The following is a 14215-nucleotide window of genomic DNA, read 5'->3' as shown; positions in this document are numbered from 1 at the left end:
TGAGATCAGGGAATGTAAACACTGCCATGGTAAGAAATACAGTTCCTTGCTATAGTGAACTTAGGTAGATAAATGTAACCAAACTCAGTCAGGATCATTTTTCTAGACTTTCAGTTTCTCTACTTTTCTCCCTTTAGAGAGGCAAGGATTACGGCCAAAGCACACCCATAAACTCCCTTTTAGATATAGAACTTGCAAAGACATCAACCATAGCTTATGAAGCTTTAAGGCAGTGTTGCTCTCTTTATAATTAAGTTAAAGTGAATTAACCAGTACTAATTAAAAGAACCGCACTATTCTCACTTATGATCTCTGTGTTAAGCTGATTCTAATCCCAACCCCCTAAAAGAAAAATGCAAAGCAACAAACCAGATGCAAAAAAATATGGATCTTCTTTTTTTTTTTTTTTGTTTTTTGAGACAGGGTTTCTCTATGTAGCCTTGGCTGTCCTGGAGCTCACTTTGTAGACCAGGCTGGCCTCGAACCCAGAAATCCTCCTGCCTCTGCCTCCCAAGTGCTAGGATTAAAGGCGTGCACCACCACCGCCCGGCAAAAATATGGATCTTAATACCTTATCTTCTCAGTGAAAAAATATTGTGAACATTGTTAATTTAGGAAAAAAAGCCACCTTACCATGGCTTAAAGCTGATCTATATTATTATAACTCTTCCAGGCTATCAAATTACAACTACTCATAAACACTTCCTTGCATCTCATTAGCTTCACAGGGTCCTGGGATGGTTTTTAAACACAAATTACATTTCAAGCTTCATTCTCTCTGTTAGGTTAGACAGTGTCCTGAATGTTGATCAGTGATTTGTGAAGTTCTTCTTCATGCATCGCTAAGCAGTAACCACGTGACCGTGCATTTTTTGGCCAGCCTCTTTAGAACACACCTGGTTTTGAGAAAAGTCACTTAGGATTCCGAATGCCTAACTTAGAATGTAAACGGGGTTTAGTGTGTCGTTTTTAGAGTTAGTAAACATTTCCTAGTGCATATGATAGGCTTATTACACTACTTTTTGGTGTGATTAGGGCAGTTAAGTTTTGAGTGCCCCCAAAACAGTGGGTCGGGACATTAAGCTTGATCCTGTAGGTACTCACTCGTGACCCCGGCTCCCCAGGAGCTCCAGCGCTGCCAGTAGGTCCAAGGTCTCCCTGGAGAGACAAAGGGAAGGATAAGCTTTTCTAATCTTTTCTAATCGTGGAGTGCATATTACAAGAGTATCTTAAATTCTTCCTGCTCTCCTGACGGTTGGCCTTCATCTGACTTCAAGATAGCATTTGTCGGTGGGCGTGGTGGCTCACACCTTTACTCCCAGCGCTTGGACATAGTGGTTCTTTTTGAGTTTCAGGCCAGCTTGCTCTACATAGTGAGTTCCAGTACAGCTAGGGATACCCAGTGAAACACGTCTCCATCTTGCCCCACCTCCAGTATTTGTCAAACTGGGGAAAGTACAGGTGCTAAGTTAGAGATGCCCGTCTCGCTTACGCTTTAGAATGATTGGTTACCTTAGCACCTGGTTCACCTTGCAGGCCAGACTCTCCCTCCGTGCCAGGAGGTCCCTAAAAGAGGATGATTTGACAAGTTACAAGGGCTCTACCAACCGATAAGAAGGTGGTTTGAGTTTCGGCTCAAAAGTGAGTCCGTGTGCAGAAGAGGGTTTTGGCTACCTCTACACAAACTTCAAAACATAAGACAAGTTCGAGGGTTGCTCAACAGTTCAAATATCAGAAACAGCTTCACTCGAAACCAGAACAATTAAGAACATTTTCCCCAAAACTTTCATCATTGAGACCCTAGGAAATATGGAATAATCTACTTCCTACAGCCTCATATTTCCTATCCTCAGTTAGAAAAACTTCTCTACCTTTATCATCATGTCCTTTCCTCTCTCTGTGCCCATCGAAAACACCTTCGTTAGGATCAATGAATATTTTTCATATTTTAAAATAAAAGATACTATATAAATTAAGTATAAAGTTGTCACATCAAAAAGTAGTTTACTGAATTATTTTTCTAGTCTTTTTTCTTGGTGATTCTAATGTTGCTGGGCAAGCTTTGATTATTTTGACTTTGAAAGCACAGTTTCTTGCAATCTTTGGTTCTTTCAAGGTCTGAGGCTTCAACAGCTGCTGTTGTATTCTTTCTGTCTCCCAGAAGCATAAATGGCATTTTATTTTGTTTTGTTCTTTTTGTGTCTCCTATGTCTCCCCAGTCTTATTATTCACTCCATTCTTCTATTCCTTTTACTAATTTGTTGAGAGCTTTGTACACATATCATCACATATCAGATCATGCCATCCTTCCCAAGTCTTCCAGGATTCCTATCCCCTACCTACATAACTTTGTGCCACTTAAAAAAATAATCCTTCAAGATCAATTAGTTCTGCCCAGATCTTTTTAGATACAGGAGTGCGGTCTACTCATCAAGGGCTATAATCTTCGAGAAACCCTTACTTTCTGCCTGTAGCTAACAACTTCCAATAGCTCTATAACTGGGAGTGGAATTGTGTGCCTTCTTTTACCCTGCCCCCATTTTTCTTCTATTCTTTTTTTAATTTCCTTTCATAAATTCTGCAATATTTTTGATGCACAGACTAGACTCTTTTTTATAATTATTAGAGATTAAAAATAATGATTGCATATTTTTTTGCTGCTTAGAGCAAACTAGGCATTTGTGTGTGACTCCTTGGTGTTTATTTCTATAACTGAGAATGTGGAGGCCGAGTGCCTGGGTTTGTATCTGAGATTAATATTAATACAAGCTAGTGCTCTTTGGTATCTTTGGTAATTTTAAGCCTCAGTTTCTTCCTCTGTAAAATGGGGGCGATAACCACCTGCCTCATGAAGCTGTGCAAACCTGCAGAAGCAGTAGTCCATGCAAGTGCTCTGAGTGGCCCAAGCACATTTCAGAGGTCAAGTGTCATAAAAGCTGAGTCACTGCCACAGGAAGAGGCACATCTCATCTTTTATTTGATAATGAGTGTTAACTTTCCGCTGCCTTTCAACCAGTGTGGAACCTCTGTATTTGCCTCAGACCTCCAAAGGCATTTCACATCCATATCACAGCAGGATCTTTTCTACTCTCTTAAAAAATTCAAGCTGTGAGGTGTGATTTCTCTGTGGTGTCTTCAGGCTCAGGGTGTGGCACAGTCCTGGTGGTCATAAGTGCCATCTTTTGGTCAGACCTTAGTCAGCTCTGTTATTTGTAAGATATTTGCCTTGGATGGATAAGCAGACTGTGTCACCTGCTCCCTCGCTGCCTTCTGGATTCAGTAAGAGGCACTGTCACTTCTGTCACATGATCTAGAAATGTCAGAATGACTTGGCTTCCCTTTCTGCTCCATTTTCCAAATGTCACATATGAAGGATCTGTAGAATTTTTACAACAAGTTTTTCTGTGTGTACATTATCATTTCACTTCACCAGCTTCCTTTGTTCTTTCTTCCCTCTCCTTGCCCGCCTTCCCTCCCTTCCTCTCTCCCTTATTTTTTCTCTTTGAATAAGCCCTCATTGTTGTAAATCTATCCTTCCTTCTTCAGCTCTCCTGCTGAAAGCTAACCTTCTGTCTTTATTCTCCCCCCTCTTTCTGTCCCTGTCTCCCCTCCCTCCCACCCTCTCTTTCTCTTCTTCCCTACCTTGCTCCTCTTCCTTCTTCCCCTACCTCTTTTTCTTCTATCAGAATTTCATAGCATAGCCCAAGCTGCCCCAGAGATTACAGTTTCACAGGCTAGTCTCAAGCTCAGAATAATTCTCTTGTCTCAATGTCTCGAGTGTTAGGATAGCAGATGTGTGCCCACATGACCTTCTTCAAAACTCTTTTAATAGGTAGACCTATCCTTACTTCCTTTTGCTGAGAAACACTTTTCATTCATCTCCTAGATGAATGAAATATGAGTCTGACTTCATTACTGCCTTGTTTGTATGATGACTTATAGGAGCCCAAGATAAAAGGCTCAAGCTTTTCAGTAGATTACTCGAGACTGTTCATGGCTTCCTTCTAACCATTTCCATTCTCTGTTGACAGGTAATATTCCACACAGCCCCACAGTCTGAGGATCTCCCTAATGTCACCCTTCTTCCTGGGATTTCCTTATCTGTAGTATCCTTTCTCTTGTCACTAAAGATCCTTTCTCACCCCTTCAATCTCATTTTTTATGTTTCCGTATCCATGTCTTATTTTCTTCCTCCCTTAGGCAGGGTCAAGCAGCAACTGCTCTGTTCCCATATTTTCCTGTCAATTTCTGCATTACTGAGCCTGACACACTGCAATATAATAGTTGTTGATGTTGACTGTACTCTGAAATACATTACAACCTTGTCCAGGAGTCAGGAACCTTTTTTTTTTTTAAAGATTTATTTTATTTATAGCTGTACAGATGGCTGTGAGCTATCATGTGTGGAGCTGCTGAGAATTTAAATAAGGATCTCTGCTGGCCCTGCTTGCTCTGACCCCACTCACTCTGGTGCAATTTACTATAGCTGTCTTCAGACGTACCAGAAGAGGGCGTCAGATCTCAATACTGGTGGTTGTGAGCCACCATGTGGTTGCTGGGATCCAAACTCAGGACCTTCAGAAGAGCAGTCAGTGCTCTTACCCGCTGAGCCATCTCAGCCCAGGAACCTTATCTTACATTCTTGCATCCCCTGCTGAATGCACAGTAAGAGGCACGGCATAGCCAAGGAAGGGGAACTGTGTCACCGAGACCAGGAGGAGAAGTAAACCATATAGAAATTATTGTGTTAAGAAATCAGTTAATTTTGGTGTATGGCTTTATATTTGCAATTTTTTTAAATAACAAATTTCATAAAATTAAAAAAGAAATGGATATTTATTGTAAAGGTTATGCAACTTTTAAAGAATCTCAAGAATGTTGCAAGAAATATAAACTGGGGATGATTAGCTAAGGGCCTGAGGGGACTTAGAAGAGACATGGCATAAAGGTGGAAGGTTTGGCTTTTGTAGGAGAGCTGAAGAGAGAAGGATAGATTTAAAACAGCAAAGGATCATTCAAAGATAAATGAAAAGGAGAGAGAAGAAGAGGGAGAGGAAGAGGGAGAAGAAAAAAGAAGAAGAAGAAGAAGAAGAAGAAGAAGAAGAAGAAGAAGAAGAAGAAGGAGAAGAAGAAGAAGAAGAAGGAGGAGGAGGAGGAGGAGGAAGAGGAGGAGGTGGAGGAGGAGGAGGAGGAGGAGGAGGAAAAGGAGGAGGAGGAGGAGGAGAAAAAGAAGGAGAAAAAGAAGAGGAAGGAGAAGAAGAGGAAGAAGAGAGAAAAGATAAGGAGAGGGTGAAGAAGAAGAGGTAGGTTGGGTGTACTGAGCATCATGAGATCTTTCAGTGAGATGCTCATGAAAATGGAAGAACAGGAAAGTAATGGGCTTTGCATATAGAAACAAAAGAGCAGGAGTGCACAGATTTTGCACATGAGGTGTTTATGGGCTATTTAGGTGGCCATCAAGATGGAAACAGGTGCTTAAAGAAGAGAGGTGTGAGTTACAGCTTTTATGGTGACATTAGTATTCAGTCGACAAAGCTGAGGAGGTGGAAGGGCAGTTTCACATGGGTCTGAGAAAGGATAATGAGAAGGTGATGCGAGGAAGCAAGAGATAGAGATAGATGGGTAGACAGACAGACCGTAGATAACTTTCACAGATGCCAGGGAAGTGGGGGAAATGTACAGTTTTACTACTAAAGTCAGAAACAGATGATTGAATTTCATAATTATAACAAATGTTGTTTCTTTTTCCAAATGATATATTAAATAGGGTGACAGCAAAGCTCCCCATTCTCTAAAGGATATCACCTCTTAGAATGAAGAACTATCAAGTCCAATTCTCATCAGTGAAGGAAAATCTTTATTCACTTTTTGTTCCATCATTTCAGTGAACTAATAAGGAGAACTTTGTATGTATGAAATTATCTCCACACATTGATTATTTCTGCCTTTTATATAGTTTTAGGTTTTATTCTCTTAATATAAAAAAATTCTATAAAATTGTTCTCCATGGCATATACTTAATTATTCAATTCATCTTGTTATATAAAAACACATTGATTCAAAATTTTGAATGAATCACAAAGTGTTACCTCCACACCCATCTCTCCAGGAAGTCCAGCACTGCCGGGTGGTCCTCGTGGTCCCTATATTCAAATAAATTGAAAATATGAGAATCAAAGTTTGCTCTTTTTAATAAACAACATGTCTCAACTTCATTTTAATAAATAATATCTGACAGACAGATTACATTGCTCTTTGTATAAATACAATTTTAACTTGGTAAAACTCATTAATAATGCTAAACTATGCTTGTACACAAAATAAAAACAGAGCAAGGGGTACTGTTACATTTTATTCCCTGATTCACTCACTCACTTACCAAACATTTATGAAATACCTAATAATTTTCAAATATTGTGCTGCCCTAGCTCTCTCTAACTGTGGGCATGTTTGTGGGAGGCCATCTTGATCATTAGATGATGTGGGAGAGCTCAGACTATTGTGGGCGGCACCATTCCCTAGGCAGATGGTTCAGGACTTTATAAGCAAGCAAGCTGAGCATAAAGCTGTAATGGAGCCAACAAACAGCATGCCTCCATGGTCTCTGCTTCCAGGTCCTGCCCCGACTTTCCTCAATGATAGACTGTAGTCTCTAAGCTGAAATGTACCCTTTCTTCCCTATGGTGATTTTGGTCAGAATACTCTATCACAGTCACAGAATGGAACTAGAACATATGCTAAGGGCTTTCCCAATGTATCTTATTTAAAAGCACGACAGTCATATATCTCCTTAAGATCCCTGGCAAATATATGACAAGAACATTTTAAAGGAAAAAAAAAAATTGTGCCTATCTTATAGTCTTGCCTTTCCCAGAATGCCATAGTGTACAGCTTTCTAGTTTGGCTTCTTTAATTCAACATCAAGCATTTGTGGTTTGTCTACAAATATTTTAACTCGACGGTTCTTTTCTTTACTTCTTTTTTGTTTGTTTGTTTGCCAAATGATATTCTGTTTCATGAATGTAAGGAACTATATCCATTTTTCTGGCTTTAAGGCTCTTTTCTCATAAGGTTTTTCTTCGTAGGAAATTGAAGTAGGGATTTCCCTCCTATTCCAAGTTTGTTGAGAGTCTGTATTTTATTTTATTTTTTTAGCATGAGTGGATATGGGAATTTGTCAAATAATTTTCCTGGATGTATTTATGACACTGTATTTTCTTCTTTAGACTATTTAGTTGATAGATTACATAGATTTTTGAATGTTAAACCTTCCTGCATACCTGGAATAAATCCTTCTTGGTCATGATGTGCAAGCAGAGATGTCGTATGTGATCTAATATTCTGCTGAGGATTTTGTACTTACGTCCCTGAGTGAAACTGGCCTGTGCTTTTCTTTCTCTGTAACATATGTGTCTGGTTTTGGTCCTGGAATAATTCTGGTCTCTTGGAATGAGCCAGGAAGAAACTCCCCCATCTCAAGCTGTACAAAATTCCTGCCATTTGTTTGCTAAATGTTTAGTAGACTTAGTCAATGAGCTCATCAGGGCTGTGCTTTCTGCTTTGTAAAGTTATTGATTATTGAGTAAAGTGGTTAACCCATATAGACATATGCAAATGATCAGTCTTTAAGTGAGGTCTGTTAAAATAGTTTTTCAAGTAGCCAGTTAATGTCTAAGTTACAGAATTTGTTGACATAGGAGCTAGTTCATCCTTTTCATGTGTATGCAATCAGTAGAGATGGCTTCTCTCTAATTTCTGGTATCAGTAGTTTATGTTTTATTAGTAGTTTATTAGTCTCCTGGTTACTCTGACCAGAGATTGAGAAAATTTCTCTGCTTTTGGGTTAATTGATTTTTTTAAATTAGGTTTTGCCTTTTCTATCTATTATTTACTTTATTATGCTTACTCTATATTCAATCTTCTCTTGTTTCTAAGTGGAAGCTTAGACTATTTGAAACCATTTTTCTTTCTAATATTTCTTTTTACAATAAAAGACCAGATTCTTTTATTTTTATTTTATACACATTGGTGTTTTGCCTGTTTGTATGTCTCTGTGAGGGTGTTGGAACCCCTAAGTCTGAAGTTACAGACTGTCGTGAGCTGCCCTGGGAATTAACTTAGGTCCTCTGGAAGAGCAAGGGTCCTGCTCCATCTCTCCCATTCCTCCAAAATTTATGTTGCAAATTTCCTTTGAATCCACAATTTTTTAGGCTGTACTTTCACTTTAATATAGGTATGAAATTTAATATCTTTCTTCTGAGTTTTATCGTTACATTGTTATGCATGTACATGTGTACACATGTCTATGTTTACATGTGTTTCTGGGTGTATGTGCAGCACAGTGTAGAGGCTAGAGCACTATTAGAAGGGGTTGGTTGTCTCCTTTCACTCTGGGTTCCAGGGACTGAACTGAGGTCATCAATCTTATGCCCCTTTACTTGCTAAGCTGTGTTGCTGGCAAGAGGTTCCATTATTAATCAGTATATTATTTAGAAGTGTGTCTTTTAATATCTTGAAATTTGAGATTTTTTCACCATGTTTTATTCTTAATTAATTTAACTTAATGTTGCTGTGTTGTGTGGGCAGGCATTGTATTATGTTTATTCTTTGAAATTTGTTTAAAGATGCACATTTTAGCCCACATTTTGGTCTATCTTGGCACCTGCTTTATGTGAGATCGAAAAGAATGTGCATTCTGTTACTAAATGAAGGCTTAGGTTCTCTCTTGGCATGTATAGAAATTTACGAAATGTATTTGCAATAGTTCTTGTCCCCACACTCACTCACCATCATGGGATTAAGCAAAGGCTACAGAGAACAAGAGAGGGCCTGAAGGGCCATATGAGATCACAGGTTAATGGGCACTAAACTTTTCTTGGAGGGTCAGCTAGCATTTGGGGGTTTGTGGGTCATGTGGTCTTTGTCTCAGCTACTCCACGTTGCTGTGGTCATAGCTTGAAGGACTCACACAGTGTGGCTGTTTTAGGAACACTTGGTCTGTAAAACAGTGAAGGTATCACCAGCTATAGCCTTGCCTCTTACATTCACTCCTACATACTAAGGTAAGTCTGCAACTTCCAATTTATATGTTTGATTCCCCTCATTTATTTTAGCCTTTATTTTTGGTGTTCCTATTTTTTTCTACTAATATTGAAAGCTTTAAAACTTAACTTCAGCCTTCCATCCACTACAAAAGTCATTGGAGAAGGTCATTGCTAGGGATCAAGACTTTTCATTGAGCCCCAACAGGACAGAGTGAAATGCAAACGCTGAAGAGTAACAAGGAAGCAAACAGAAGGCACAGCAATCTCGATTCTCTGAGGAATCAAGCAAGAATGTAAATTTCCAAACCAGCCAGTGTTGGTCAGCACAATCTTGATGCTCCTCCAGCTTTAACCCACCAAGATCACCTGGCAGTACCTGGATATCGTCTCTGTGATTGTCTGCTTTACTGTACAATGACATTGATTTAGAAGCTCCCAGGTTTCCTTTGCTCTTGGTTTCTGACTCCCTCTGACTATTCTGTCTATAAAACCCATCTTCATGCTCAGTTCTTTGGAATATGTATCCTACTCTGTAGAAAAAGAATGTTCATCATTGTAGAATAAAAGGAACATCAAATTTCATTATGCTTTTTATTATTTATTTTATATTTATTTACTTATTGTGTAGTGTGTGTGTGTGTGTTTGCTACACAAAGCACCAATGGAAGTCAGCCGGTAACACGTAAGAGTAATTTCTCCTCCCTCTCCTTCCACCATGAATGTCCCTGGGATCAGACTCAGGTGGCCTGGCTTAGCAGCAGGCTAGGCACGTTAGCCACTGAGTCATCTTGTTGCTCCTATCATATCTTTTGAGAAACATTTTCTTCTCTCTCATTTCTGTTGTCTCCAAGCAATGATGTTCATGTGTTTGTGAGTGTTTGCTTACATGTATATATGAGAACCAAATGTATATCTAGTGCCTACTGAAGCCAGAAGAGGGTGTGAGATGCCCTACACCTGGAGTGGCAGGTCGTTGTGGACTGCCACATGGTTTTTGGTTTCTGAGAAGCAAATGTAGGTGTGAGAAAGAGCTCTGCATTAAGGCATTTACTGTACAAGCAAGGTGGCTTGAATTCAGATCCTACAACCCAGAGAAATGTCAGGAATGGCTAAACATCTACAATCCAGTACTTAGAAGCGGAGGTATGATTGCTAGTAGCTTGAGAAGCAAACCTGGGCTACTTGATGAGTTCAAGTCAGCCTCACCTCCATTCTCAAAAGAAAGATCAGCAGTGGAAGAACATATCCTTAATGCTTCAATAACACAGAAGATCAAGTGTAGTGGTGCACACTGGATATCCCAGGACTTAGCCAAGGGAAGAAGATTGCCATTCTTTTTGAGAGGCTAGCCTGCACTACACAGAGAATTCCTGGCAAATCTGAGGTACTGTGTGACTGTCTCAAAAGGAGGAAAAGGAATAAAGGAGAAAGAGACCTTCTTCCTAGTACTTAAACAAATAGCACAGGGGACCTGCATATGGAGGCACACAGTGGAAATTCCAGCATTTTGAAAGGCTGAGATAGGAGGATTTTGAGTTCTAGACCAGACTGAGGTCTTCCTCAAGAGCAGCAAGTGCTCTTAACTTCTAAGCCATCTCCAGCCCTAAGTCTCACATTTATCACTTCAGTGCATTCCTCTGATCTGAGTCCAGCAGACAACGTAATGTTTCTCAAAGGCATCTCATATCCCTCACTCAGTGTGTAATCAATCTTCAGTTCTCCAGCCCAGGGTTTCAATTGTCTTCCTGCTCCAATGAGTGCTATTCAATGCAAGAAACCAAACACTCAGATATGACACTCACAAACAGGCTCTATATCTCCCAGTGCCTTTAAAAACATCTTTGGAATCTTTCTTATCGCCACTTCGCTCTTGCCTGCTTATCAGACTTTTGGCTTCATCTTATTTGGATCTTGGCTCTCTCCTTCATCTATGTGATTTGATAATATTTATGACCTGATCACTGTTCCTTCCCCTTAGTCCTTAAGATAACTGTACAAATCCTTTGGGATGGGGGTCGTAGAGTTGTGTGTGTGTGTGTGTGTGTGTGTGTGGTCAGTATGTCCCTTTCTGGTCTTGTGTTATACCTGCTTTCTGTCCAACTGTCTTAGACATGTTGCCAGTTTTCTAGTTCTGGAACAAATTCTCCTCATCCTGGCTTAAACAACTATAATTTTCCTGTCAGATCACATCGTTCTGCTCATGGAAGCTTTCTGAAGCTGCTAGGTCATGACAGCTTATTTATTATAGATCCTCTAAGTCTGAATTCCTACATATTCTTCTCTATCTGCTCTGCACTCGTGGGTTTAATCAAATACAGAAAAAAGAAAGAAAACAATCTTTGAAAATGTCTACATCAAATATGTACAGGCTTTTTCTTCTTCACAGTGTTCCTTAAACAATGTACTATAGCAATTATTTACATAGATTTATATTTTATTAAGTATTATAAATAATAGCCCAGAGATGACTTAAAGTACACAGGAAGAAACAGAGTGGTGATGAGAAGACACCATTCCATTTTGTAGGAGGGTTGTGAGCACCTGCAGACTGTTAACTGAGCACTGAACTGCTCCCCCAGGGGGACTGAGTTCTCAACTGTACTTTCTGGTATTTATCTCAATTCATAATTATCTATTTTATGTGTAATTATTTAATCAATAATGTATTCAATCACTAGACTGGAAACTCCATGCTTACTGTTAAACACCAAGAGCAGATTATTAATAAATAATTGTTGACTGAATCTGAATGGTTATCTATTTAATAGCAATAATTGCCTTACAATGGAGAAAAAAAAGTCTTAAATTTTGGCTATAGAAAGGTTGCACTTCTTATTATACTATTTTTGGAATGTAAAATACATTTCATTTTTGTGCTTATTTTACCAATTTTCTTCATTTCTATGATTGAAGCAGTAGTTCAATAAATGACACAAGATCTATTAAACCATCATAAATTGATTTGTATTTTATTTGCCAGTTCCTTGACTGCATGGTCTTCACACCAACATTTTAAGCACTACTAAGTCATTTTGCTTAGAAGTATTTCCTTGTATCAAATTAAATTATAAATCTTTCCTCATTTAAATCCTAAGATTTTTGTCTCCACTGGGATACATTTATCTAACAAAATCCCGTGGGTCTTTATATCAGTTCCTCAGTCTAATGTTGCTTACTGTGTCCATGATAGCATTGGGTACATGACCCTTTGTTTATTCAGTTTAACTAGCACACATTGGATAAATGGAGTTTCTTGGGTATTGTGCCAGGAAAGAAGAGCATAAAGGTAAAGAAATGGTCTCTGGCTTGTGAGGTTCTCAGAGATCTAACCAAGCTGTGCAAAAGGTCACTGTGTTATTTCAGGTCAAATCAAGGTTAGTGATGGTGCAGCAGCTGAGGCCTCAAAACAGAGCAAAGCAAAGGCTTAGCTGGGCAAAGCTCATGCCACGTCTTCGATGCTTAGCAGGCAAGAACTACACACATCGTGAGCCCTGATTGTTCGATGAGCTTACGTCATAGGTTGAGTGTGAATCTTTTACTCTTTGGTAAACTTTTCCACTTGTTACTAACTTAATTATGCCAAGGCCACCTGCAAACCGTGTGTCAACTGGTGATAATATCAACCCAGCGGCTCAAAAGACTATATTGTGTTATGAATCTCAGAAGCACATTACAGCATCTGACATCTGACATGATTGCCCTAAAGAATGATTTCACCGGCAATAAGGGCTAAGCTGTGAGAAAGGAGTGTGCTGGAGTTTCCCCCCTTCGCTCAATGCCCTTTCCATTGAAACTCCAGAAATGAATCATAGCCATGGAATCGTGGCATATGTTTTTTGTACTGTTGATGTAGCAGCATTTCTATCATATTTGCGTATTTAGGCCAATCAGATACAAAGACTGGCTTCACTACATGGCTTTCATTATAGAGCTGTTGACTCTGTGTGTGGTAATGTACCAATTAGAAGAACAGCAGGGCATCCAGAAAGAGCATTTCTGAGCATCACTAAAAGTTTTCTTTTTCAAAACCAGAAATATGTCTTTTAACAGTTACAGAGAAAAGCACCAAATTCGACTAAATGGAGCCATAAAAGCAACAAAAACTATAATAGCACACATATGTATTTATGAATGTATGTATGTTTTAATAACACACATATGCATTTATGAATGTATGTATGTATGCTTGTATGCCTGTATCCTACAAAACTGATACAGTGAAATGCACATTCTCTAGACTTTGTCTTTGTTATTCTGTTTCTAAAACAAACCACCTTCAGCAGTGTAGACACAGTTGTGGACAGTAAACGGACCTCATAGGAAGCCACAATTAGAAGGATGTAAAGAAACTTACTGGTTCTCCGGCAGGCCCCCTGTCTCCTGAGCTGCCAGCGAGTCCTTGTGAGCCCTTGACAAACAAATGAGGAATTTGTAGAAAAGCAGCATATTCAAAAATGCTTTAGCTAGTTTACCCACCTGCCTTTGCCTATGGGGTCTTTTCTATGTATTCATCACTTTTTTCTTTTTGTACATAAGATTTACCATGAGCACAGTTAAGAATATAATCTGTAGCATTAAACAGACACACAGTGTTTATCAACCATGTCCTCCATCTATCTCCAGAACTTCTCCATCTGCCCAGTTGAAACCCTGTCAGTAATTCACTTATTCCTGCTGCCTCTTTCCCTGTAACTACATCTGTCTCCATGAACGTGGCTATCTAGGTCATTATCATAAAGGAGGTCATATGACACATGCCCTCTTGTGTGTCTGCCTCATTTACTGGGGAGACTGTCTTCAGGGACCTTCCTTTTAGTTTGTGTCAAAGTATCATTTTTAAAGTGAAAAAAAATTCCCATGGATGCATAAACCACATTTTGTTCTTTCATCTGGCATAGGCCACGTAGGTTGCTCCAGCTTTTGGCTCTTGTCAACATGCCACTGTGAACACAGGTGTGCAATATGTGAGTCATGGGTTTCCATTTCTTTGGGCATATGTTAGACATAGAATTGATGAGGTATATCGTAGTTATATGTAAGAGGAAACTGTCTTTTTTGTTGTTTTAAAATTACATTCATTTGCTTATTATGGCTAAAGTTCTGTTCTGAAAATCATATGTTCTTCATCTATGTCAGGTTCATAAATTAATAGACAGGATCAATACAAAGGC

The 14215-nt window shown here is 39.2% G+C and overlaps 1 protein-coding gene across 5 annotated transcripts in view; it reads right to left on the bottom strand.

Annotated features, from left to right (window-relative positions):
* The window catches only part of Col24a1 (collagen type XXIV alpha 1 chain), a 264470-nt gene that overhangs the window by 91045 nt on the left and 159210 nt on the right, over positions 1-14215 (bottom strand). For all 5 annotated transcript variants that reach the window (XM_031375746.1, XM_031375747.1, XM_031375745.1 and 2 more), the window contains 4 exons: positions 13399-13452; positions 6090-6143; positions 1513-1566; positions 1105-1158 (listed from right to left, as the gene is read on the bottom strand). In XM_031375746.1, the coding sequence (XP_031231606.1) occupies positions 1105-1158; positions 1513-1566; positions 6090-6143; positions 13399-13452 (216 nt within the window). The remainder of the gene's footprint in view (positions 1-1104; positions 1159-1512; positions 1567-6089; positions 6144-13398; positions 13453-14215) is intronic.

The sequence above is a fragment of the Mastomys coucha genome, unplaced genomic scaffold (genome assembly GCF_008632895.1).
Source record: "Mastomys coucha isolate ucsf_1 unplaced genomic scaffold, UCSF_Mcou_1 pScaffold16, whole genome shotgun sequence".
Taxonomy (NCBI): domain Eukaryota; kingdom Metazoa; phylum Chordata; class Mammalia; order Rodentia; family Muridae; genus Mastomys; species Mastomys coucha.
Note: the sequence above shows the minus strand (reverse complement) of the source record. Positions and strands in the feature narration are given on the sequence as shown.